Source organism: Fopius arisanus, unplaced genomic scaffold (assembly GCF_000806365.1).
Source record: "Fopius arisanus strain USDA-PBARC FA_bdor unplaced genomic scaffold, ASM80636v1 scaffold00011, whole genome shotgun sequence".
Lineage (NCBI taxonomy): Eukaryota > Metazoa > Arthropoda > Insecta > Hymenoptera > Braconidae > Fopius > Fopius arisanus.
The window spans coordinates 1,762,684-1,790,530 of NW_011887750.1; the positions used below are offsets into that span (position 1 = coordinate 1,762,684).

General features: G+C 38.5%; 3 protein-coding genes across 9 annotated transcripts in view; all 3 read left to right on the forward strand.

Annotated features, from left to right (window-relative positions):
- Positions 1–8,641, forward strand: part of LOC105262923 (acetylcholinesterase) — a 48,216-nt gene extending 39,575 nt beyond the window's left edge. The window contains exons 4-6 of the mRNA XM_011298824.1: positions 720–883; positions 3,007–3,164; positions 3,783–8,641. Coding sequence (XP_011297126.1) covers positions 720–883; positions 3,007–3,164; positions 3,783–3,901 — 441 coding nt within the window. The 3' untranslated portion in view covers positions 3,902–8,641. The remainder of the gene's footprint in view (positions 1–719; positions 884–3,006; positions 3,165–3,782) is intronic.
- A 6,222-nt stretch (positions 8,642–14,863) lies between these two features.
- LOC105262924 (venom allergen 5) lies at positions 14,864–21,419 on the forward strand. The gene is made up of 7 exons (XM_011298825.1): positions 14,864–15,009; positions 17,704–17,825; positions 18,354–18,435; positions 18,901–19,061; positions 19,469–19,569; positions 19,663–19,757; positions 20,688–21,419. The coding sequence occupies exons 1-7, from the start codon at positions 14,916–14,918 to the stop codon at positions 20,735–20,737; spliced, it is 705 nt and encodes a 234-aa protein (XP_011297127.1). The 5' UTR covers positions 14,864–14,915; the 3' UTR covers positions 20,738–21,419.
- Positions 21,420–24,038: 2,619 nt separating this feature from the next.
- LOC105262925 (mediator of RNA polymerase II transcription subunit 25) lies at positions 24,039–27,564 on the forward strand. Of its 7 annotated transcripts, none has more exons than XM_011298826.1 (4): positions 24,039–24,421; positions 24,667–24,843; positions 24,903–26,156; positions 26,291–27,564. In XM_011298826.1, the coding sequence occupies exons 1-4, from the start codon at positions 24,332–24,334 to the stop codon at positions 27,545–27,547; spliced, it is 2,778 nt and encodes a 925-aa protein (XP_011297128.1). In that variant the 5' UTR covers positions 24,039–24,331; the 3' UTR covers positions 27,548–27,564. The 7 variants fall into 7 exon arrangements, with proteins under 7 accessions (XP_011297128.1, XP_011297130.1, XP_011297133.1 ...); XM_011298828.1 differs by having other exon boundaries at positions 24,039–24,175; positions 24,539–24,843; XM_011298831.1 differs by having other exon boundaries at positions 24,039–24,175.
- The last annotated feature ends 283 nt before the right edge of the window (positions 27,565–27,847 follow it).

The following is a 27,847-nucleotide window of genomic DNA, read 5'->3' on the forward strand; positions in this document are numbered from 1 at the left end:
AATTGGGGTGAGGATGGGGGAGTTGGGGTACGATATTTCGAAAGCCCCAGCAAACTCTCTTGCAATTCCTCCAGACATTTTTACGAGCATGGATTATCACCGTTTCATCGTCCCTCGAGGTTTACTGCTTAGATTTTAGCTCAAGTGTAATCACTCATAATTATCTTGACGATTTCGATTTTATGGGTGTACTTTGAACATCGTAAATGTCGGCTACCTTATGGGGAATTGATTTTTCCAGAGAATTTTCAAGAGTGCGGCAATTGGAGAGAATTTAATGCCATTTTTTATCGCATTTCTGCCCCGAAATTTCCATTGTAAACAAATTACAATTTCGGTGACTTCTTTTTTTAATGTTTTAAATAAGATTCGATTCTCCTTGTACTTTGGGGGCAGCGAATTGTCCAAAGGGGAATTAGATTCTCAAAGAGCTTAAAAATTAGGGGGAATTTTGGTGAATTTATCGGCGATTCTTATCGCATCTTATCTTTCTCCTTTCTTCTCCAGCCATTTAATCTTCTCTTTAATATTACTTTCTTTCTCATCAGATATTCACGACCGAAGTAACGACTTATTCTCCTCCATGTCGATGTTATTATGCAGTTTATTTTTATGAAACGCAAGAGATGGAGAAAAGAATGGTTTTTTTTTATTATCCAATGCCATTTCACGTTTAATACTCGGGTCCTTGGTCTTTATTGGATTGTTAAATGTTTCAGAGATCGAGTACAAACTTGTGGGGCAAATGGATGGGTGTCATTCATGGTGACGAGGTGGAATATGTGTTTGGACATCCGCTCAACATGTCCCTGACGTACGAGGAGAAGGAACGCGAACTCTCCATGAAGATGATTTTAACCTACTCGAATTTCGCATTTTCAGGGTGAGTAAAATCCACTGTTACTCCACAGCCAGCCAATTCTCGGGGGAGAATTAATTTTCAACCCACCCCGTTACCCTAGTTATCCACCTGACTTCCGGTTTTTTTAATCCTTCTCTCTGTTACTCTGAGAAAACTCGCTTGGGGCGAATAGAATCTAGTATCCTTCTCGGATTATTCTTCTTCTTGTTATTCCTTAGTGGCTTGTCTTTGAACGCTACCCACCTTTTCTGTTAATTTTTTAGACAGGCTTTCAGTAGCGAGACCACATCAAGGCGAGGAGTTTAGCTCCATCGTGAGGCCACCAGAATTTTGAATGAGGAATTTATTCTCTGCGGCCTTCAATTGCCTTTTAAATTTTATCAATTTTAGTACAAAATCGGAAATATCGGTGTGAATTGTTGCGCCATTTTTCAAACAATTTTTTCCCCAATTGAAATGCAAGAGGGAATTAAATAAATTCACAACATTGTCCTCATTTCTCGATTTTCTCCCTTCGCATGTCCATATGCGAGAAAACTTGTTCCTTCGATTTATCTCGTTACGATGCAATAAAATGAAGTACTCAACCCATCTCCAGGTACATTTACGTCACGTCCCACAACAGGAAAAATAAAGGTGTTCGATAGAGTCTGATTCGCCAGTACCGAGTGAAGCAGCTCCTGAAAATTTTATATTTTTTATTCCGGGCAATTACGTGGACATTTTTTCGAAGCGATTTGCAGGGACAAACGAGAAAATACGTAGACTTTGCCGATAGCATCAGATCCCATTGTGGATTTGATCAAGTGTACAGGATGGATCGATGAGGGGGGAGAGAAAAAGAGGAAAACGAGTCAAAGGGGGTTGTGGGTCGAGAATAAATGAAGAAAGGAGGATGATGGGTTCGCGAAGCCATGAAGAGACACGTTGGTGAGATAAAACCGACCCCTCGAGTCCGGTAAGGAGTTTATATTTCCCCATATCTAGTCTTTACGACAGTTTTTACGTCCCCTATATGGCCTTATGCTGTATTCCACTTCCTTCATACGTTTACATTCATCGGACTTTATCCTTAATTTCCCCCATTCTCTCTTCATTCTCCATTAGAGTTGGGGGAAAAATTACAAAATTAGCCCGATTATTCTCCCTGTACCGCCTCATCAACTCTCCGCTATTTATCATTAATTACGCATTGTGGGAAATAATTTTTCAAGCATCACTGCAAATATTTTTACATCCGATAATTACGCATACGGGACTGTCGGGTAAATTTAATTTTTTTCCACCGTCACATTCTCTCGCACCGCTGAACGTGAAAAATTTAACGGAAATACTTTAAACTTTTATGGGGCTTAGGGTTTTACGCGAAGTAGATGTTAATGTTGGGAGTGTAATATTGACGTGATTTTTGGGACAGTTTTTGGGGAATTTTTTCTCCGTACTGACGAGAATATCGAGAAAGAGCGGAGAAAGAGAAAGAAAACATAACGGTGGGCTTTGTTCTCGTTGGAGGTTTTTCTGCTCGCATGGGGCCGATAAAAAGAAACCCCTGGCACCGATAGCTTCTTCTGACCATCGGCCCTCGTTTCTTCTCGGATCGCTCGTCCATCCGCAAATGTCAGTGTAAGACAACTCCAGAAATTGCACGTTCTGGTAGAGAACCAAAGTCCCAGGTGAATCTCCATTGGTGATCTTCTCTAGATCCATTTATTCGTCGATCTTCCCCTCAAACGTAATAAAAGTATTTTCCACTGTATAACCACTTTACGTTCATTGCGTTTCGATAATAAATAAATAAAGCTTAACGTCAATAAAATTAAAAAAAAATTATTCACGTATGAATCTCCCGTCTATTCCGACACACATGTCGCATGTTTTTTTAATCCCACAATAATCATTTCGATTTCGTGTAGACATTACTTACATTATCTAGTACTTGTCCCTCTGTTGAACCCCCCGGAGACCTCTCAAGCCCACCCACATGTTCTTCACCACCGATAATCCCACGTCCCCAACACACAAACCACCGATTCAATATGAATTACGCCCCATCACCCCCAAAACCTACATGACCAGTTGACAACATGAATAAACAATCTGGTGATAATTGTTGTATAAGATAAAAGCGAAATGACGGGTTTCAGGAAGCCAACTGAGGGAGACGATTGGCCAGTTTACACACGTGACGAGCCAAAGTATTACATATTCAACGGTGATGAGACTGGAAAGCTGGGGATTGGACCTCGATCAACGAATTGTGCATTCTGGAATGAATTCCTCCCCCGACTAGAAGGTGTGCCAGGTATGTGGAATATAGTTTACTGCTTTTTGCTGGTGATTTATGCGGATTTTCAACATCTCGATAGCTGAATTTGCCATAATAGCGTGAACTAGGTGTTAATTTAGTGTAAATAAAATTATGTGTAAATGAAATCACTGTGGAGTATTGGAGAATTTTCATGTGATATTTGGAGTAGCAGTCCTCCATTATTCAATTGTCTATCTCCTCATGTGGCCGTTCCCTTACGAAAAGAGCAAATCGATCAAAAGCCTTGATGGCTATCTATTCCTGACGCCACATCGACACATGAGTGGATGTAAAGTGTCCAGAGTGACGAATTCGGTAGAGGAAAAACCCGGCCACTGTCAAAGACAACGAGACCGGGAGCCACTGGTAAAAAAAGTGATAAAAATGGTGTAGATAAAAAAAAAGATTAGTAACGAGCGTCCTAATTAAAGCTGACCTGGTCCGTGTTATAACGAGCACTCTTTTACTTCTCTTCCACTTCATCCATCTTCTGTCACTGTACCTCTTGGCGCTCATTTCTCTGGGTATTTCCACTGTTTTCCAAGCAACATTTCCTCATTCTTATTTTAACATATCGTGAGGAAATTGAGTTAACCCTCGTTAATGCCACAGATCGAACACCCGAGGCGTGCAATGGAGCTGTCGCCTCCAGTGTCTCAGCTGGTGCTGATGAGCTTCGTGCTGCTGCACTCCTGCTGCTCAGTCTGCTAACTGTTAGTGGTATCATCTAGGGAGCTCCACGAAGCCACACATGAATGCATCGAATGGTTGGACAACTTGGTGGAACAATCCGACAGGACGAAGACAAACGCCTGGAAACCACTGTGGGACGCAAAACGACTAGTAAAAATATGGTACGACGAGACGTAGGTGCTGATGGAATTGGAGAATACCTAGAAAATTTAGATTAGGCTGTAATGACAAATGAGGCCGGTGCGTACAGAGTTTAAGTAAATTGAGAGGTGTCTGGTATCATTTTGAGAGGATGGATAAAATGATATTGAACTGTGACACGAGAAATATTTTTCACGATGCCTAATTTTCTTATGTGAACGGATACGAATGAAAAATGTATGTTCTGAGAATATCGAGAGGGCAGTGGATGGCGACAGATGTATATGGAGTTATTGAATGACTCGCGTCGTTAAACTTGAATCTTCCATTTGGTACATATCACCTATACATACATTGAGAGATATTAAAAACACGAAATACATTATTAAATATACATATAGCATTAAATTTTGAGTGAAGATGCATAAATACGGTAATTAGGAGAATTTCGAGTGAAACAAGGATAGATTTATGAATAGATTATACATTTGGCGTAGATTATGTCCGTAGGATCAATCATCACCGGTTTGACGATGAGATAATTGAAGATATATATTTAAATTATATTGTGCCGATGTTCAAAAGACGGCGTGGACAAACGATTTTAGGGTAGACTAGTGCTAACGTGGAGAAAATGAAAATGTACATTGGTATGTGAATTTTTCTTCACGGCAGCAGGTGAAATTCACCAGAGAGTTTAATTATTTTATACGTAATGTATTGTTTCACGCTGATTCTTGCCTCGGCTTTCTGTCTCACTGATGTCAACTGAGGAACTAACGAAATTATTACCGACACACTCTGTCAACTCGAGGCTGAACTGAAACACCAGACGCATGCCGAGGCTGGACCTCGGTTGATCAATTAAGAGATTATCATTAAATTAAAAGAGGTGAGGCTGGTGATGAGGATATAACATGTTTTGATGGTTCTATTGGGTCATTTCGATTGATTCGTTAGTCACGTATGTTTAAAAAATTATGATAATTGAGTAGATAGCGACCAGGCACAGATAGGTAATCTAAAAATGATAGATTTAAGGGAAGAGACATTTGTGTACGCTTGTTAGTTTTAGGATTGAAGATTAATGAGACGAACGGGAGGGGGTAAGTCGTTGTCTTTTTGGTACCTATGGCATTTAGAGTTTAAGACACGGAATGTCCGCCTTCATTTTCCTCGCACACACATATCATTAGTTTCGGTAAATGCCAAGTATCCATCGATGTCCTATCAATTAGGGGGGTTATCATAATATTGCTGCAAGGAATATGGCTTTGAGACGTTGTTGTTGTTGTTGTTATTGTTGTTCACAGTGCCTGGACGTGTGGCAAATAAAAGAGAATGAGAATGAGAATGAGAGATGTGGGAAAAGGTGAGCTTTCAGTGAGGACAACCCTCCCGGACATTTTTCAGATCGATATTTTTCTCATTATAAATTCACAACAACTTTTTCGCCTCAGTTTGATGTGATTATTGCGATGCAGCTGGAAGTTTGCTCCAGTCATCAAGCAACTTCTCCCCAACTGTAATGTTTCCTAAGTTTTCCTCCATTTTTTCATTCAATTTTTTTTTATCATTTACTTTTGAAAATTGCAATTAGGGAGAATCTCTCATCGTGTTAAGTGAACAACCAGCGTAACGATAATTGCTTAATGAGAATACTGTAGGTTCTTTTACCTCATTAGTCATCATTGAAGAGTCAAACGAGCACTTGCGCTTGATTATAACGAGAAACTTATTTTTGTAATAATCTATAGGTGGGAGAGATACGAGAACCTGTGTGGGTTATTTTCTTCTGGGTTTATCGTAAATTATTTTGAGATTGATAAGAATAAGAGTTTATCTTGACATTTTCACAATCCTGCTGATGCGTCAATGAATGGACAATCAAACCCCTGTGCGTATATTAGCCGCTGGTTTTTGGGGTGGAGATTTTGAAAAATGGGGGAATCCAGGGGATCAGTTTGCTCAAAGGCGCAAACTTTGGTTTCCCCCAACTTTACGTTAGATTCTTGGCACGTAAGTGGATTTGCTAGTTGAAGCCCAGGACTAAAACTACTGTAACATGTTTGCGCACTTCGAGCCAACTTGGCCTGAAGGGTTCAGTCTAGTTAAAAGTCACCCCTAGATAAACGTCAATACACTCTCTAGAAAGATTTCTAACGATCCTGAGGAAAAACTACATCCATCAGTGTTGGGAATTTCTGTGACAATCTTGAGACGCAGGAGCTTTCAAATTATCTAGTCACCGTGTAACAGAACATTGTCAGAAAATGTCATTTAGATAACTGCATGTGAATTTTCAGTAATGAAAACTTGAATTCATTCGAGATCGAAACATTCGCAGGGAAGGAAAGTTTCTTCATGTTAGGAAAAAACTTTCTAGATTTATGAAAACTATTTTCTTGCATCTAGAAACTTCTTTTCTAATATTAAACTTTCTTCTAACATGGCGAAACTTTTTCTCTCTGTGTTCACGAAATTGCGTATTCATTTTAGGAATCCAACGACACAACAGTTTTTATGTCACACATTTATCAATAGCTTGAGATTGAAAAGTTGGCATAAAATTTAGATAATTTCGAGAGGTGACATTACCATTAATTTTCGCCATTAACTCTCATGCGACTAATCGAGAAAATGTAATGAAGCTCTGGTAGTTGATGAGCTCGTAAACCCAGAGAAATACTTTTCTGAAATGTTAATAGAAATTCCTCAACGGTGATGAAAATAGGTAAACGATGGAGATTGACAAATCGGCACATGTCACCCACGACACGGGATAGCACTGAATAATAAATTTTTGTATCAGTAGTTTGTTCGATATTCGTAGAGGCTTAGAGTGAAAATCTCCGAGTCTCGGTGTTGCACTAGTCCCGCCATCACCTACGATCATCCGAATATCATTTAATTTCTCATGGGAACCTGTCGCTGATAGAGCCCTCAATAGTTGCTCCTTGCCGACTCCTGCAATGTCAAAATGCGAACGAGAATATCGAGGAATACGTGGGGGAATGAATTTCGAAGTCAATGTAACACATAGTGAGATTGAAACATGGGAAATTGATGTACGCTGTATATAGAGAGAAAAGGAGTTCCTAAAACTAAAAAGGTGAAAAAAAATGATGAAAAAAAAATCATGTATTTCCTGTCGAGCTTGCAAGTTAATAAATAAAAGTGGAAAAAATATGTGAAGATGTGGTTGCAACTTCTATATGTCAACGTGTGCATCGTTTGTGGCTTATTGCTCTTTTGATCAGTCTTTTAAAATTATTGGGCGAACAAAAATCTTGGATAGCCCGTTCGATTGCACCGCAATTAGTCCCATGAGGATCACAATCATTACAAATCCACTGATTTCGGACAAGGGTAGTCTGCTTTTTTCAGGACGAACCAATATTTTATCGAAAGCCAGTTTGATAATCAGCTATTGGTGATAGTTGATAATTTGATGTGCGGCGCGAATCGAACGGTCGGGACCACTTCGCGTCACCCACACCAGGTACAATACTTAGTCAATTACGACGGCTTTAAAGGTCGTACCAAAACGATCTTCGCGTGCAATCTCACTTCTCCGGAAGTTTCGTACCTATTTATGTAATTTTCAATGTTGTTCTTTTAGGTTTTCCTTTGGGGGGTTTCGATTCGGTGGCAAGTGGTGAATAAGTGGTGAGTAATTCCATTTCATTCTCCCAATTTCCAGAGGAAAATTATCAATTCTCATTACACTGAGGATTAATCATTCCTCCAAAGCCACGATCATGGAAATTATCCTAGTGTTCACCACTTTTCTACGGAATTTTCTTATCGCCTGTGTATGGAAATATCAAATAGAAAATAAAGCATTCGATAGGATTCAATAGTTTTCCATTTTTCTTTCACAATTTCTCTACCCCCAGTTCAAAAAAAGAAGGAGAGGAGGTGTAAGAAATTTGGACAATTAATTTTCCAAAAAGACGAAATCTATTGATTCTTCCGGTAAATTTCCGTATAAAATGCGGCAATTTTCTAGTGAATTTTTCCATACACGTTCGCTGATAGTCGAACACCTTCACCCAATGAGAGTCCTCTGAGAATTAGCAATCCCTCGCCCTTTGTAGCTCAATGATGAATAAATCAATGAACAAGATAAATCGACGATTGAATGAACATAACTGTAATAATAGAAGTAATTATGCCAACTGATACGAATTAATAATCACCTTTACCGAACTTTCTAATTACTTTACCCGAAAAATTACCCTCGCGGTGGCATGTCGTTTCACCCTAAATGATAGTTAACAATATTTTATTGAAATAATTGATGATGACGCTCTCCTTTAATCCCGTGAACATTTTAGCCAGAATATAAATACGTATATGAAGGGTATTTCCATATTCATCATTGATCCCGATCCTTTAACTCTCCCGTTTTACCACCACGTCCCCTCAAAATTAATAACTTCAAAGTGTAAAATTAATTAAACAAGGAAATTCAAAGCTTCGCTTTATACTTTAAACCGATAATAAGACGACGTGAGAATGGATAAATCTACCTTTAGGTTATGACTTATAAATGATTAAATATGGATAAATATTATGAATGTTAACGTTGTATGTAATTATATCTGGAGCTATGTAATAGAGATTAAATGTAGTTAATAAAGTAATCGTAATTACAACTAATTTAGTGGAGAAATTTACTGATTTTTCATAGGATAATCGGGTCGGAGATGAAATGGGGAAAGATTGTCGGGCGGGGAATACTTGAAATTTTTATCTCTTCCCATTCCTCATTTCCGAGTAGTTTCTATATTTAGAGAGTTTCGTGCTATTCGCCATAACCCGGGGCCCCGAGATTATGCAGAATAGAAAAGGATGCCACGAGGAAGCTCAAGGAATGGGAAAAAGATTACTTGTTGACCTTGGGAACGTGGCAGAGGATCAGGTGGGTAAAGCAATAATTTATTAATGGACCCGTTCCAGGGAAAATGGCGAGAATATTCGGGTAATCAGTCCTTACATTTTTCATCGGTCATTCATACCAATCCTTTTAGCCGGCAATTCACCTCAACTCCATTTAATTTATTTAATTACCTTTGATTACTGAGGATCTGATCGGTTTCGCTTTCGGTCAAGTACTCAGGAAAATTTTAAAAAGAGGAAGATGAAAAATAGTCTGTGCTGCGTAGAAGAATTGAAAATGAATTATTGCAAATTGCAATTGACGGACTTTCTGGGGTCAATGACACTGGAGGACACTGGAGGAAGGACTGAATGATAAGGGTGGTGAGGACCCACTAATTGATCGAACCATTGGTAAATACAGGCCACAATAGTTGAGATGGAGATGCTTTTGATGTACGGCGAATGGAGTTAGAGGAGTTTCAGGGGTTCAAAGGCGTTGTCAGGAGGAGCAGAAGCCGGTTGTCGGACAGGGTGTAATTATCAGGGTTTCTCTGTACACAGCTGTCAGGAGGGGCCTGTTACATTGCGGTATGTCTTAATCGTTCATCAATTACCCGGACAACCACAATTGCAACGAACAAAACCGATTTCTGCTTAATTCAACGCTAAATGACAGGCGAAGAAATCATTCACTTTGTGAATTTTTCTTTGTCAGTTCCAATCTCCTGTACAATTTATTTAACCGAAAAGTTTGCAACAATAATCTTTGAGTTTAAGGGAATGCAAGCGCATGTGCGGTACTTCGCACATGTCAAATAAAATGTGAGAATTTAAAATCATTTACGGATTTCTATTCAATTTTTAGCCTTCGGTTTGCAAAGGGTGGAGAGAAAATCATTTCTCTTTGTTTTTTCACTAACAGAGTAAAAAGTTTTTATGAGGTATTCATGAAGAGTTTGGCAACTGCAGTTTTCAGAAGGCAATTGAAACTTTTGTCCTCGTTTAATAATCACACTCGCGTGAACGTCCAAGTGGAAACGATGTGCAATCGTATTCCAATTATGTCATTCAATATTTACTCGAATATTCGTCATTGAGTTAGTAGCAATCGCAGAATTAAAAAAAAATCGAATGGAGATACGAGAACTTAATTAATAACAATTGCACGTACTAGCAGATTGTAATTGATAATCAACAGAATAATGCAATGATAATAACTCAAATGAATGAAAAATGTGCATAATTATTACGTTTACCGTGATTATTATTTTGATAAGGTATTCGAGGGAAAATTAGCATCGAGAATTATCTGTCTGCTCACTTTAATGAATTTAGCTGAGGAAAATATTCGAAAGCGGAGGGAATTTGGAGAAAAACTCTGGAAAATAAACAGACGGTCTCTCACAACAATTGAGGATTCAGGGAAAACTATTAGGTGAGTGTAATTAGAGCGATTCATGGTTATTATTTGAAGTTCAAATATGATAATTAAAAATGAAATTGTTTATTTTTCTGGAGGACCGGACTTCTGCTCAGCTGATGTAGACTTTAGCGAGGAAGCTGGATCGATCGAACAAGCATTTCCGGCATGCGCAGAGCAAAAGCCCGGTTTATGCCTCAAGGCGGCCGAACAAATCATGAGCAAATTCACTGCATTCATGATACTTCCTCAGAATATGCCCCCAGCACTCTCATATAAACGGCATTAATTAACTTTATTGTGGAAATTAATTCAGGCTGTTTCAAATCATTCAATTAACTCAGACAGAAATGATTTATCGATCATCGCGACTTTCTTTGCACTCCAATCCGGCACCTGTTATCTTTTTTAAAAGCCCGAGGGCTTCTTCTCACGTGGATTTATTGGATTAACATTCGTCAAATATTTAATTAACATTTTTTATATTACTGTGATTTATTGGAGCGCTTTGTGCCCCGAAATTGAAAGAAAATCCTTATTAAAAAATCGGTACCACTTTTAGTCAGCCGACACTTTCAGCTCTTCCAGTCCTTTATTCCTTCGGTTGAAAAATATATGAGGTATATCATTTTGAAGCTGATGAAATTAGGTTTCATATGGTTGATCTTTTATGCCTGTATGTCGGTCCATACGGAAGTTATGGCGTCTTAAATATTAAAATGGATATAAAATGTCATGTCACGTTGCGCTTGCAGATTTTATTTTGAGAGTTCTTTCAGCATCTCATCTGACGATGCGCAATGGATATGTAGTACCATTCGAAAGCTAAGAGAACTTTTATATGAGATGACATTCATTTCGCTGTGAGAAAGACCGATATGACTAATTATTTTTTTTCACAATCATAGAAAAGACTGAATTTTTATCGAATTTTTCCCACGCAATTCTATGGAGAGAGGAGATAAAAAAAAATAGCATGAACTTCGGGCACCCTTAACCCGAGGAACACCTATTTATTTCCAAGGAGTTCTCGGTGCAGATGGAAATCTTCACTTGACGGAATTCATTTCCATGATATCGCAATCCAAATCTGATACTTTCATGCAAAACCCCCAACCCAGCGCTCATAAAAAAAACATCAAAACACTGTTATACGAATAAAAATAATGATACTTAAATTGTGCATAAATTTCAATAATTTCATCGAAATCAGGACTAATTCGTGAAGCAAAGAAATCAATTTGAGTCTTTAACGACGCTGTTATCATAATCTCATCAAGATATCCCTCGGTACGAAATTTTATTTATTCTAATTTTAAGATTGATATTTCGAAAGTCGAGATTTCGTTTGAAAATTATCACTTTTTTTTTCATTCTGATAATTTGTAGCTCTTGTGCATATCAGCGATTATCTGAGCGCCTTATTCACAGGATCTGGATAACAAATTAAGAATTGAATCCAGCAAGCGCTGATAAATCCAGAATATCCTCGTGTTCCGGTTATCGATCTCAATAAAAATATCACAATCTCAGAGATAAACTCTTATTCAGAAATTTTATCGATGGAAGTTGATTATAAACAGAGATAAAAAATGGGTATTAATTATTTCGTGAAATTAATTATCCTTATTGCATACTAATGGAAATATGCGGAGAATTGTGGCGCACGGGGAAGTTAGCGGACAAGGCCGCGAGATGTTGGATTTACTCGAGGAAAAAGCGTGGAAGGAAGTGGAAAAGAAAAAAGACGTCTTCCGGTCCCACCTAGCGAGATTAATAACCAGCGATTAATTTCACAGCTAAAACATTCGCCATCAGGAATAAATCCTTCGCACGCAGAGATCATCAGTTGAAAACGAACTAAATAATCAGATCCCACAAAGAATTTCTTCGGGGTTTGAAAAAATATTTTCCATTATCTGCACTCGACTCTGGACTTAGTTCCTTGCAATAATTTCTAGACCGACTACTCTGAGAATGAGAACACACTTTTGATGAAAGTATAATCTCCTTTTTCCAGCATTCAGAAGTAAAAGGTCAGCGAGTCTCATTTTCCTCGACATTTTTCATTAAGCGAAAGAATTTATCTAGCGTATTTTTTACGTCATTGGAAGTTATTGGATGGGATTTAAATGAGGGATGAAGAAAACTCAGATTCCTTTATCATAAAAAATATTGACAATGAATGATTTGTTTTCCTATTGGTCGATGGACCAATTGATCATTTCCATGAATCCGAGGATGTTATTATTACGCGAGAGCTCGCGTGATTGTCGTATTTTAAAAATTGATAACAGGCTATTTTCAGACGAAAAAACACCAGGAAAAATGGGTCTGATTTTTTCAGGTATAGAATCATACCATGCGATGGGGATACTCGATATTATTTTTCGGTCAAACAGAATTTCATTAGAGGCTTCTTAAAAATTTCCGATGGATATTCACTGGTATTTTTTCACCTGCGGTTTATCCCATAACCGATTTCGCGTTGTAGATTCTGTTCATGAATGAACAATAACTCACTCTAGAAGATAAAAAATATATATTTATGAATAAACAAATGATAATGTACCGCTGAAAATGAAGATAGCGAAGGAATCAATGTAAAGACATTTTTTGTCGCTATAATCGTGTGTAAATGGATAAGAGAAAAATTCCCAGACAAATTCCTGTGCTTGCCTTACAATTTCAGCGCAGACTGCAGGCTTCAGGAAAAATACTACGCCACTCAATAAAATTTCTCGACCAGTCTCAATTTCAGCTCTGCTGGTAATTTTACGCATGGCTTATTTTACCGCCCTAGGGTAAAAAAATACTATATCCATTTTAATTGCAAACTAGTAACTTGGAATTGAAATAGTAACATCGAAAATTCTTATTTCATATTTTCCCCAGTGGATGGCCGAGGGGTGGGTTGACGGGGACTTCTCGGTGGGTGAATTCTCCTCATCTGAATGTGAATTTAGAACTCATCAGGAGAATATACATAAATAACGGATAAATTCGCGCAAGTACCCCTCAGATGGGAATCAACTAACGAGCTGCAAGCCAAAGATTTCCCACGTGACACCACCCACCAGTCCACCCCATTCATCGCCGATGAACTCTCGGTCTGCAGCACGCAGTACATCGTGCAGCAGACAATAGGAGCAAGGGACTGGTTTAATTCAACACTACCATCTGACCCACGTAATAATTCGATATCCATATCGTATTCGGCCCACAATTTATTAATTACAGCAATTCAGTTAAAGCTTTCAAGGGAATGGATGCAAATCAGAGGAGAGCAGTCACTCGTCGGACTCTCCGACGCCATTTCTAACGTCTCAAATTATATAATTTATTTAATTATATATTTTCAAATCTGTTGTGCAGTTCAGTATAAAATTGGTCGCACACACAGAAATATCGTTTATAATAACAATTGGAATGTTAAGAACAATTTTACGTAACTATGACGGAATTTTTTCACTTTCATAATTGGTAAGCGAATTTAATTTCCTTGATTATTATTGAATATTATGAAGAATTTTTCGTGCGGAGGTCAGAATTGAAATGAATTAATATATTCTGTTACAGAACATTTAACAGGTTTATGTCATTGTAATCCTTAAATATATTTCCATAAGTTAGATCCATCAGGAAATACTTTCATCGGCCTTGTGACGTGATGATGACACCTAAACATAAACCAGAAGATCAACCTCTTTTTTTTTCTCAACGAATAATTTTCTTGGCATTTGACTCTGTAATGACTCATGGTTCGAATAAATTGATATTTACGAAAAATATCACGGGGTTATCACCCTTTCCTCCTCCATTCAAACTTTAATATTCAAGAATAAAAAATATGGTCTCTGGAATTCCACCACAAATGACTCACTACCGGGATAAGTTGATCCTAAATCTCATATAAAATCCACGGAAAAAAAGGATTTTATAAATCACCCGAGACTTAGAAATTTCTTTACTTTCATTTATTGAATGTAAATCGGGTGTTGAATCAATTGGCCAAGACAATACACCACGAACAAATTAGCAGATGCAAATGGCTACAAATATATAGAAGAACTGAATAAATATTTGAATAGCAAATAGAATCTAAAATACCCAAAACGTACAGTGCAAATAATCCACAAATCGGATTCTGTCACTCGATATAAAAAATAAAAAAAAATCATCGTTGAATTCGATAGAATTTTTAACCACGTGAATTCCACAGATTGTAAATAATCCGTTAGAATAATTAAACAATGAATTGTTCCCCGCAAGGTGAGAGGGACTGATCTCCCTGGAGATGATTCACCACATTAGTTCCACCCAAATCCCATTAACGTGAATTTCCTGGGAACTCATGGAGGAGGGACTTGACAAAATGGAGATAAAAAAAACTCGTCAAGTCAGTGACATATCGCACACTTTCGATCCCCACCAATAATTGTGGGATCGCATTAGTGAATGTGGAATCCCCCACACCCACATTTGCCTTGACATCGTCGTCACTATAAAGCCCATGTCAGACAGCGTGTCCGACAATTGGTTAGTGCTTACGTTTCGACACCAGTCACCTGACAATTACTCAACAACAAACTTTTACAATAATTATGACTCTAATCATCAGCAAATGGGTTGTCTGCATGTGCCTCATCGGGGCATCACTTCCCATCTCGTCCTCGTGCGCGGGAAAAACTGTTTTGCGTGAGTTTTTAATAATTCGAAATTATCACACAATTCACTCAATTCACTCAACAATTCAACATCATCATCATCTGAACCAACTGGCACTTTCAGCCGAACATTTAACGAATCATTCACAAAATATCGCGTAAACTCCCCAAATCCCCAGTACAATATAATTTTATATAATCTTCCTTCCATTCCTGACTTCTGTAATTAATTCAATATAACAATTGTCTTGAAATTTACAAGCGGTAAGTATCAGCCAGTGTCGAGGCTATCACCAAAATTCTCGAATAAATTTCCGTGAAGATTTTCCAGGAGGAGAAGAACCAGAAGATAAGCTAGGATAAATGATAACTCATTAAGAGACAGCCGAGTCTCATTAGTCCTTCGGACTTCAGTCCACTGGCACAATCCATTTAAACCGGTAATAATTGAAAAAGGAGAAAAATAGAATGAGGACGATAAACAAGGGGGTGAAAGGGGGAGTGAGGGTGTGACTGGAGGGTTGTTTTAAGGAGGGCATTGCGACGTCTGGTGAGGTCAAGGAGATCTTAAGAGCTTTACGTACTGTGCGCTTACTCTCTGTACGCTGTCTATATTATTTTTGTATCCCCTTTGTTTTCTCTCCCTTCTTTTATCTCCGGCTTAATCCGAACAATGGAGGGGTTTATAGCCTCGACGGGGTTTACTCTGCCTATCTGATGATTTTCCCTCAAAACAGATAACACGATGAAGTAGGGGATGGATTGCGTGAACATAATCATCATTTCACAGAAACAATCCACACTGAGAAAACATTTGAGTTAATTAATAAAAAATTTGGGTGAATCTAGCTAATGAAATTGATGAATAGTTGCGAATGCTTATGTGATCGCCAGTGCTAAATATTCAATTGAATAAATTTGTTTAAAACAATTGCTTGGAATTTTGTAAGTCAATTGCAACTTTCAAGAATAAAAATTTGAAATTATTAGTGGGTGGAATATGCCTGAGGATGAATTCGATTTTGAAACAAATTTAATAACCTCATCTAATTATTATGTATTTATCTGTTCAGATTATTCAGGAAATTTTTTTAAACTCAATAGTTATAAGAAATTAATACAATGGAATGGTATAACTATATCGTTGAGAATATGTTTTTACTACATATTTTTTAGCAAACGGTTAATTGCCGCGAATCAATTGAAAGATTAAATTAATGAAATAGTTATGGACTTGAAAATATTTTTCATTCGGTTGAATCGAATTCAATAAATACAACTATTTTTGGTCGCAGAGAGATAGGTTTATTGGATTTTGATGAATTTTCAAAATTTATATTCTCTCAGTGTAATGATTTATTGTATTTTGAAATCTGATATTTTTATAAAATGCAGAAATTCTTCAATCATTCTATCAATTTCAAATGAATGGATTCAGCTGCAGTTCCAAAATTAAATAAAAAAGCCGGACGATTTTCTTTCCGGAAATTAGAGGGGCACGGTCGATGTACACGCCTGTACTACAACTCAATCTATGTCGTGAGAAAAAAATCCAAACCATGTCAGCATGCAATACTAATTTTAAATAATTCAATTATTTTCTACTGAAATTCACGTACAAATCCTTAAAAAAATTCCAAACCTTGACAGTTAATTACATTGACTTCAACTTAATGTGGAAAAATCTGCCAGTGCACGGAGATAAATATTATTTAATAAAAATTACATGTGTTTTCTGTAAGTCCGGTGCGAAATATGGTTGTGGGAAATTTTACGGAACTGTCACATAATTTTTATCTCAATCCTCTGCGAAAAATTACGATACCGTCACTTAAGTTTTCCGAGACGATTCCGTAATCGGTAAACGAATTGAAAGTTCCATAATTTCAGCAAAAAATTCCTCTCCGTGTAAAATTCGCTCATCCAAGATGATTAAATGAACGTCTTTTCCGGCGAAATAACAATTTTTTCAACCGTTGGACCTCGAATAAAAAGTTATTTAATCCCACGACGCGATCCAATTAAATCCTCATAAAGCAACGGATGCGAATGCTGGAAATGTCATGCTGGGAGATAAATACGTGAGATTATATTTACCTTCCATTGGTATTTTTCTGTGGGTTGAGAGGACGGAGGAGGGAAATGAGGTATCGAGAGGATCGATGGTACGATAGGGGAACGGTCCTTCCCTGGGTAAGGCATTAGCATACGGCAAACATACGTTCAATGAGCCCCTCTCCCCTGCAATGATGGTTCATGTACCCAAGGTAAATTCATTAATTTCACACACATCTGTGAGGAAGATCAGGCGCACGCGTGACACACATTTGTGATAATATCAGTGGCCACAGCCTTACGTTCATGGGATTCAACTCCGTGTCCTTCCGGTTTTTTTTTCTGCCTTTTTTTTTCTGATGGTGAATAAATCTGCATTTTTTCATCGAGTGAAATCGAACGACAATTTGTTATTCCCGGTGGTGCTCTCTCATCTTCACCGGCACTTTATTATCATGTTCCCTGGGTTTTAATTGAAATAGATAATTCAACCTGAACTTTTCTTTTATTTCCGCAATCTCCATCATGCTTCTTTTATCGTTGCCATTAATCATGACTCAAGAGCGACATGAATTGCACTTTTTGGAAAAATCTTTCTCACATTTTGCTGTTTATTTTGTCATCGGTTTCACGGGCTTTTCTGTATTTCCATCGGTGCTTTCGTTTGCAGGAACTGGAGGTTTATCCTGTCAGGATAAGCAAACAATACTTGACGAGCACAATCGTTTGCGCCAACTCGTTGCACTCGGTCAGGTACATGGACAGCCCAGTGCTGCGAATATGATGGAAATGGTGAGTAACACAAATATTCGGACCCTCTCTCATTTTATACGATTTTCCCTCACTGAATTTAACAATTCACTATCTTGAAATTATTTCAATTTTCTAAAGCCAGAACTATTTATCGATGTATTTCCCTCCGTGTTGTTTCTCTCTCTTCTTTCATCTTGTTATTGTCGAATGAGAGGATAAGAATGGATTTTCATTCACTAAAATTAATATCTCAATGATAAAAGTTCAAGTGATAACGATTGCCCTCAGAAAAATGACACTTTAAATTCCGCAGTGTTTACCGGTTCGATTTCAGATAGGTCGAAAATCGCGTGGGATTTTATTCGCGTTATATAGGAAGATCCTGAAGTGGAGCATGAACGAATGTGTTAATGGATTCCAGTGTAATCCACGTGGAAAGCTCGGATCAACGTCACCTGGCATTGTTCCTTTTCATGCGAAATTCCATGTTTTTTAAACTAGAAATATTTCCATGTTTTTTCTTATTTTCATCAATTTCCACTTCGGTTTGCCAACCATTTCCAATAGATCTGGGATGATGAACTTGCATCCATGGCACAGCGATGGGCTGACACTTGCGCTGATAATCATGATGCCGCCCGGAATGTTCGTAAGTCGATGATTACTTCAATTATATTCAATGATCTCTTGTCATTATAATAAATTATAGTGCCCACCACAGAGGACCAATCACTTATTCCCAGACATTACCACCACTCAATCTTTTTCTCCAACAAATCCGGTAATTAGAGTATATGTAATCGTACAAACGTCTAACGAGCTCGTAAAGACATAAAACAGTTAGCGTGATGTCTTCAACGGACTCTGGTAATAACGTACCTCCTGAACTATCAACAAATGTCATTAACAGTTGGGGTTTATCCACCAGGAGTTACCATAAATCTGTTGCAAAAATCCTATAAAAACATAACGATATCTGGATTTTAAATGAAAGCATAACAAGTTTCGTTAATTCGTTGATTACTGAAAAATGAATGCGCCAAATGGAATTTTTGGGTAAAATTTTTGGGTGAAGTCATTGAATTAAATGTCACACCATTGGATAACTCTACAGGGAGATTCGCGGTCGGACAGAACATTGCCCGCACGTGGACAACGAGGCCCCCGGGGCCCTACGATGCCGAGCCCAATTGGAGGCGGCAAATATCCGGATGGTTTAACGAGGTGCAACACTATCAAGCTGGCTACAGCAGAGCTACGGGCCATTACACCCAGGTACGTAATCCTTTCCACAACTCCAGTTCAACAGAAGTCACAACTTTTCATACTCCTGGTTCAACTGTTGGATATAAAAATCATTATAAGAGTTATTTGATAAACCTTGACAAATCAACTCTACTCATCTAATGTTGCAATTGTTTCCAATACTCCTGAAGACGTCGTCTCCACTGGTGACAAGATTTAGAGAAAACTAAGAGATTGGTCCAGAACATGTCTGTTAGACTCTTTGGTACGTGATCAGTTTGATATGAAACAGAAGGGAGAAGAAAACAACTCAATTTGTTTCACCACTAGTCACAATTTCCCCCCTTTATTTCTATTTCCAAAGGATTAGTTTTTACTCGGTGTACTGGACTCATGTACATGAGATTCCGAGGAGTCACGTATCTTGGGTGTTGCAGGTGGTATGGGGAGACACGTTTGCAGTGGGCTGTGGCTATTCCTTCTATTACGATCCAGCACGGGGATATACCAAGAATTACGTCTGCAACTATGGACCTAGGTATATTGCGTGTAGTCATACCTTCTGGTTTGTCGTGAAACTAGATCGATGGTAATAGCTGGTTTTTTTTTTCTCTTTTCATCTTGTCTCCAGTGGGAATTTGCTGGGCTATCAGCCTTATCAATTTGGACAACCGTCGTGCAACAGCTACGGAATGACCTACTCTAATCGCTACACTGGCCTGTGCTGTAAGTTTTTTTTTTAACTTTAGGATAATTCACTAGCGAAGTGGTAGGCTTGCATAATTGCATTTGTTTTGGATTCCTTTTCAGCCAATATTTCGAAATTCGAAAAGAAACATCCACGGAGAGAAAACGCCGATAAAAATTACCTGGAAAAAACGCGTAAAATTTACGAAATTCCTGTGAGATTTTACAGTTTCCAGAATGACCTTCGTCCTCTTTTGATGGCAACATTTTCTGAATTTTTCAGATTTATCTCTTATATTTCTATGGAAATTCACCTAAAATCATTGGAGCATTCTTCGTGGAATTATTTTTTTTACGAAGAATGATGAGAGTTACAAAAAAAATATCAACGAAAATATCGTTATCTTCCTTCAATTCCGAGATATTTTTTATTCCAAGATACGTTTAGCGAACTTGCAATGTTTTTCGATATCACCACTATTCATCAATTGATCATAAAATATTAAATCACCCAGGCAATTCGTCACGAAACCTTTTATGACAAACTGCTTTAATGACCAATCGACAATAGCAAATAATACAGTGGAATTTGAGAGGTTTATTCTTCTGGATTATCCTTTTCTCAATTGCAGTGCTCTCTAGCCATTGGCTTAAACTGTGTCGCTGATTAAACCGTGAAATACGTAAAATTTAATGTTTTAAATGAAGAGCGGGAGAGGGGTGGGTATTGGGGGGCGAAACGGTGATATTATGGGAAGGAAAATGTTCCATTACACGGTGAAATTATCACTATTATTATTATCCCAAATTAACTATCCCCCAAATTCAGTTTTCGTTTAATTGTGACCGGGTGGGAACGTTTAGTGTATATTTTGATAGTGTGATTTTATTTCTGTGATAAATTATCCTATGATCATTTGTCCTGCGATCAATAGTGGCGTAATCTACTTTTAACGAAATTTTTTTCAGCTCGTGGAGGGTTTTATCATCTTGGTGCACTCTGCTCGTACGTTTACTGAGCTCAACCCCCATTGTGACAGCACTCAGTCAACTCAATCCTTCATCCTGGAGTGAGAGAAGTACAGAAGTTGAAATACGAAGAAGAAAAATATAAAATATAAATGAAGGAACGAGCGCATCATTTATATAGTCATCGCTTCGCTGGAAACTAGTCTAGGACTACGTAAATTGCTCCCACGAGTTTTTTCCCTCGAGTTGAGAGTTTTTCAGGGTTGGAGTTTCTTTTGGAGATACTGAAAGGCCTCGTTGTCACTGGGGAACTACTGTCTCTCGTGTCATGCCTGGAGGCAGTCTCGCTTCACGGCCACCACAAGAGAATTTATTCTAGTTTAAATTGTGAAAATGACTCTGGTGTGAATACCTGTGGGCCAGGGCCATTCTTCGGTGATAGATTCGAAATGGGATGCTTCTCTAGTCTATTACGTAGGAAATCACTGGTTTAGTCAATTTTAGATGTGATGTACAAATATCGTTGTTGATGTATTATGAATATAAATTAATGATAAATAATAAATATAAGGGTGTTGGATTGTATTTCTATAACAAAATCTATTGAGAAAGGGCAAAAATACATGCCACAAGTATTGAACTATGAAATGAGATTTATTATATACTGTGGGATCACTCTTCCTGGAGAGATCGTCTGGGTGATCATACGCTCCCACTCTCATTGAATGTTTAATAAATCCTCTGAACAAATTACGTAGCCTGAAAATAAAAAAAGCATGGTGCCGCTGCTATGGCCTCTGCGACTTCCATTCTTCTGGAAGAGAGTTCGAAGTGAGAACACGTTTCAATAAAACATAATTCAATTGCCTTTATATAAAATTATCCTTTATTTATTAACCTGGCATCCAGAAAACCAATAAAAGCGATCAACATTTATCACGAACTCAATTTGTAATTTATTCACTTATACTATTCATCTCCTGTTGTCATAACTTCCGAGATTAGTTCGAATCTATCATTTATAGAGTTCTTCTGAATATTTCAGGAATAATAATACACTTTCATATTCACATGATCGTTTGGGTGCTGAAGCACGTCCTGAAATCTGTATGAATTGACTCACAATTTAATATTCATCGTTTATGAATCACAATGTGGGAGTGCCAGACCGTTAGAACTTTCCAAGTCGTAAGAGCACCAGAAAATCATAATTTTTCTAAAGTGCTCACCAGAATTTTATGACTCTACATTTTAATCGAGGTTTAATCATTCCCAGGGGCCATTCAACGCTTCGCTCCGGCTATAACTGAATTCTGAAAATCGAGGGAAACAAAATAGATCCTGCGACACTAATGGGAGAATTAATGATTACTGAATCCGACGAGTTTCGATTATTTTCATTTCTCATTTTTCTTACGAGGAGGTTGATTATTTTAAGTTAAATTCCATCATGAGAATTGTAAATTACTGAATAACAATATTGAAAGAGAATAGATTAAGGGGGTTCTACACCCGTATATACCCAAAATGGACATTTTTTTCATTTTTCTGGCTAACCCGCTATGGAATTAGCATAAAAAAATATAAAGTTTTTACATTTTCTCATAATTTAATCACTTACGAAGTTTCGAGGTGCTGCGAAATTTTTTCTGCATTCTTTCCAGGCTTTTAAAAAAAATGACAAAACAGTCGAGTCATTAGATAACGACAAACCGCAAAACCATTTTTTTTTCACATGAATCGCATCAATAATTTGGCAAAAAATTGAGAAACGGGAATTTTGATTATAAATGGGTGTGGAACATTCTGAAGTAAATTATGGAATCTCACATAATTTTTATTGAATCCATCACTCGGCGTCATCTTCGATCAATTCTGTTGACTGCATAATGAGGCATTGATGTAGAAATTGCGTTAGAAATTCTGGACAGCCACTGGTCGTGTATCAATAGTAACCACAACGGTGATTGCTGTAATACGGTTGACCGGTTTTACTGGTTATATTCAATGTTACCGCGTTTCATTGAATCAGTTGACTGCCCTCAACTCTGCGTAAATCAAAATCCGCTGGTTATGAGCCAGTGTGAAATTATCGATTTCCACGCATTGTCATAATTTCAGTGGTTGAACTGACCAAGTCGAGGGCCTTTTCAAAGTGGAAAATGATGGAGTTTATGGGGAGCTTGGAATTAGGGTGGAGTACCAACTTGTGAGGGCTGATATCATCAATATTTCATTATTCTAGAGCCTTATTCATGTTCGAATATCCCATCCTGCTGGAAATGAATTATTTGATTAGTTGAATAAAACATTAATTCGATGAAGAATTTGTATTGGGTGCAGGAAATCAAATAGTCTCGCTCCATCGGATTGCATCATTCATCCATTGATATTTCATATTCGATAGAGAGGAGGTAATTTGCATTTTTCACTGTCGATCCAGAGGCCCATGGACTTCCGGGGTGAAAAGTCACATTTTTTTCGAATCGAATTTTTCCAGGCAAACTCTTGAGTTCGAGATAGTTCTTCGCTCGCTCTAACTAAAAATAATAAAATATAAAAGAGATTTATATCAAATCGGGGCAAAAATATCATTCAGATCAGATATTTCAATCGTCTTTTCACAACCTACCCATCTATGGCCTTCCGGGGCGGTAAGTGACTTTTTTCAAATCCACTTTGTCCGGGTAAACTCTTGAATTCTAAATAATTCCCCATTCACTTTATAACTGATGGAAGAGTTTAAGATTAATTGCTAAAAAACTCAGATTTTTTATCGTTTTGTTTTTTAATCGAGAGTAGCATGTAATTAAAAATATAGTGTATCAATTAATCTGCCCTATTAAAATTGTAGTTGATCAATCATTGTAGACTTCGGTTTTTTCATTGATAAACTATTGATTCCTTCAATTCTTTTTGAGAAAACTTTCAAAATAAAAGCGTGGAGTAATAAAATAAAGTGGGGCTGTCCCAGTATCAATTATTTTCACGGGGATGGTGCAAGTTGGGTGCAACCAGAGATTATAGGAGATATTGCCAGCGCCTGTACAAGACTTTTAAAATAGTCAGACCCCGTGCGTGTAAGTAAGACAGGTCGCGAAACCCGAGATTGTCGGTAATTTTCACCCCGCGAGGATGGATAAGTGAGAGCGCGAACCCCAGGGTGTCGATAATTCGAGAAGACCGTGAGTATGAATAAGGCAGAGCGCGAATCCGCGAGTATCGATAATTCAAGAAGGTCATGAGTATCACTAAAGTAGGGCGCTTCTTGGAATAGCGATGTCCGAAAACGAACGAAAACGAACGAAAACATCCGACATAATGAGGTGTGGAGTCACAGTGGTCATAGCATAATAATGTAAAAAGAATCATGGAGGATAACAGTAGTGGGGGCACTGAATTTAACTATAACTACAAGTTAATCACGGTTAACTTATCGAAAAACTGGCCCTAAATCCGGAGGTTCCATAAGCAACAGTGGCAGTTTAGTAAATTCTTTTCCGTCAAATACCTACACGGAAAGTTCGATTTTATTCCTCAAATTATGGGAAGGAAGTGGCCTATTCTATCCTTCAGATTTCTGCTGACATAACCCACATTGCCCCCATCATGTATGAAGAAAAATCGAACTTTTCCGTGTGGTGATGACAGGAAGAACAATACGCATAGAGGAAGGGAAACAGAACATTCAAACGCGCGTGTTTACCACCCTCGGGTTGGCAATTGACACGCGGGTGAGAATGCCCTGTTGAATATCCGTCCGTGGTCCACAATATATTATGACGATCTCCCAATGCGTTTATAAATATTTCCATTTGCAATTACACCAATTGCACTGACACGATGTGCAGGCAAAGCCGCCTTTTCAACGGCGACGTAAACAATGACTCGCATGCCAATGTTATTTGCCAAAAGATTTTTCGTAAGATACTCTGTCGGATGCTGTATTCGGATTATTCTTTCAATCTTTTCGTAACAGTACAAAAAAATGGTGCCAGGACCAAGTGAACACGGCATCCAAGCCGATGTTATTTTTGTAATTGAGGGAACAGCAGTGAATGGAGCATATTTAAATGATTTAAAATCAAATTACTTGATACCGACTTTGGAGTATTTCAGCCAGGGAAATATAGAAGACCGAGACTATGTCGCAGAGGTACCTATCCAGTGTTCAATCATTTTCTCTGGATGATTGCTAATTTCTATTCCCCACAGAGCAATACAGCATTGTACGGAATTGTTGTTTATCACGCAGCAGATTGTCTTCCAGCGCCAACAACTGCCACTCTAGGACCATTTTCAAATCCCCACAAATTGTTATTGACATTGGAGCGCCTGGAGATGATCGGGGGTAGGGGTGAATCGCATGCTAACATTGGAGAAGGTCTAGCAACAGCTCTACTCTGCTTTGAGGATCTGCAGATGATACGTGAACCATCAACAAATTCCCAAAAGCACTGCATTCTCATTTGCAATTCACCACCTTATCAAACAGCCGTTCAAGAGTCCTCCAAATTCGTTGGACACACTGTCGAAAATTTAGCAGGCCTATTTCAGGAAAGGAATATCGTTCTCTCAATACTGTCACCCCGCAAAATTCCAGCTCTGCTCAGGCTCTTTGAGAAGGCAGGTGGTGACCTTCAAACATCACAAACCAAGAACTACGCCAAAGATCCTCGTCACTTGGTACTGCTTCGGAATTACCACCTGAAGGAGCGTCCAGTGAGTCCACCGACGATTGTGGGACAGTCGATACATCAAACGAGTTCCACTGGTGCCCAGATACCCCTGAGTCCACTGCAGAATCATGAGAGTCCCATTGTGAATCAGGGGTATCAGACTGTATCCCAATCATCGCAGTCCCACACTCCTATGAATCCTTCAGGGGTCTTCAGGAATCCAACACCTGGGAGTATCAATCATCAGTCTGGTGCGGCTGCTGTTGGTGCAATTAATGTTGGAGAGATGAACCCAGGACGTCCTGGATTCAATCCACAGATACCTGGCCCTCCGAATTATCATGCTGCAGCAACACGAGCTGCACAGTCCAGGTGGAAGGCACCGTTCATAAATGCTGAAGGTGTGCAGAATAATCAGGGGAGTGCACTGATTGCTCAACTGTCACAGCCGCCATCCTCCTTCGGTCTCAATGTTCAATTCAATCAGAGAATGGAAGCTAATGGGGGATCAGTTATGAGTAGTAATTGTCCTCAGCAGCAACAAACGAGTCAGAACCCGTCCTCGCTTTGTCAGCGAAATCAGGCCCAAGGACAGGCCCAGTCCCAGGGTCAATCACTGCAGCCTCAGTCGCAAACCCTGTATTCGTCGGTGACACCCACTCAGCATCAAGAACAGGTTGGCCTCCAGACAATGCAAATCGCTTCTTCAACACAACAAAATCACTCTGTCATCTCCGGTGCTGATGGTGAGGTGCAACAAGGTGCTCCTACCTCACACCCATCACTTCGGGTAAATTTTCGTGCAATAATCAATTTTTGTGGCAATTAGAGAAGAGAAAATGTATTTTATGTGGCCCACCTACAATTTAAAAAAAAAGTTTTGTCTTCTAACAATACAATAATTGAATTTAATTTAATTTTCAGCTATCCGGAAATGTGCAGAGCAATAACATTCAGCAAGTATCACATATCAGCTCATCCGGGATCGAACGACCAATGATCTGGCAGGGAATATTGGAATGGCTGGAGAAACCAAAAAATCCATCGAGCATTCAGCAACAAACCCGACAAGTTCCATGTCAGGTCTCAGCAACGGTTAAAGAAGGTGAACCAGAATTAAAAGTTGAGTCTTGGCCACGTAAATTGATAATGCAATTGATGCCGAAGCAATTAATTGGGAGTATTGGTGGAGGTTATCTAAACAATTCAAAATCGGTGCTCTTCCATCCGACTCCTTGTGAGGCACTCGATTCTCTGATGAAAGTCATGAGCACAGGATTCGCTGGTTGCGTGCACTTTCCCTCATCCTCGCCTCTCCAGAACTGTGACATCAAAGTATTAATTCTTCTCTACACTGTGGGAAAACGTGCCTACTTGGGTTTTATTCCAAACGACCAAATTGCCTTCGTAGATCGTCTGCAAAAAGTCATCCAGCAGCAGAACACAACTCAGGCATTGATTCGACAGAATCAGATATTTTCACAGGGAGGTTCAGGTACCCCCGGTAACAAGCTGTCAGGTACGATACTAGGATCAGCTCCAATGTCTCAAGGAGGAATTCTTATGTCGCAAACTAATACGATAGCACTGGGAGGGGGACAAATAACCCAGAACGTCGTGCCTTCTAATAATCAACAACAAGCAATAACAAATTCGGGGCCCCAGAGTCAAATGAATCTACAAACTGGAGGATTGCAATCATCAGCAGTTGGCAGCGGTGCGAGCTCTGGAATGATAGTCCAACAGAGGCCAACTTTCGAGGGAATGGATATTGCTAGGCAGCAGAATCTCATAAAGATCCATCAGTTAAGACAGACACTTGAGGCAGCTCAACAGCAAGAGGCTCACTACCAACAAACTCAACTTGATATTCATCAAAACCTAGATGTGACACAGCACCAGGAAATGCAGTATCAACAAATGGAGGTCCAGCAAGCTCAGAAGGTTCTCAATGTAAATTCTGGAATAATCGGACAGCAATCCAACACTCAAAGAATGCGTTCCACGATGACGAATAATCTAGGCTTGAGGCATTTATTACAACAGCAGCAACCCCAACAATATCGACAACTTCTCGGAATGGGTACCCCCAAGGGTGAAATTACGACGAGGCCAATGACAACGAATAACTCTCATAATCAGCAATTCGATGACGTCACGAATTTTGATTATATGCCATAAAAAATTTTAATTATAACTGTGTGATAGAAATATATTTATATATATATTCAATTTCATATTTATATTATGAATACTTTATTATTATTATTATTACTATTATTACTATTATTATTATTGCTATTCCCTGGCAATTCATCATGGGCGGACCATCCGCCCATGTTCTGCCCATGTTCCGCGACTGTCCATTTAAAGGCCAGAAAAGATCGAAAAGTCGATTTTCGCGATTTTTTTTTTTTTCAGAAAAACTCGATTTTCTAGCGTTCTATGCGTCCTAGCGCAAAAATAAGCCCAGATTCGTAA

Excerpts from the sequence above, each read along its gene's own strand:
- LOC105262925 (XM_011298826.1), top strand. The coding sequence starts at position 24,332 with ATGACAGGAAGAACAATACGCATAGAGGAAGGGAAACAGAACATTCAA. Across the intron at positions 24,422-24,666 it reads GGTTGGCAATTGACACGCGG|TACAAAAAAATGGTGCCAGG; the intron begins GTGAGAATGCCC and ends TTTTCGTAACAG. Across the intron at positions 24,844-24,902 it reads ACCGAGACTATGTCGCAGAG|AGCAATACAGCATTGTACGG; the intron begins GTACCTATCCAG and ends TATTCCCCACAG.
- LOC105262924 (XM_011298825.1), top strand. The coding sequence starts at position 14,916 with ATGACTCTAATCATCAGCAAATGGGTTGTCTGCATGTGCCTCATCGGG. Across the intron at positions 17,826-18,353 it reads CTGCGAATATGATGGAAATG|ATCTGGGATGATGAACTTGC; the intron begins GTGAGTAACACA and ends CATTTCCAATAG. Across the intron at positions 19,758-20,687 it reads TCGCTACACTGGCCTGTGCT|CTCGTGGAGGGTTTTATCAT; the intron begins GTAAGTTTTTTT and ends AATTTTTTTCAG.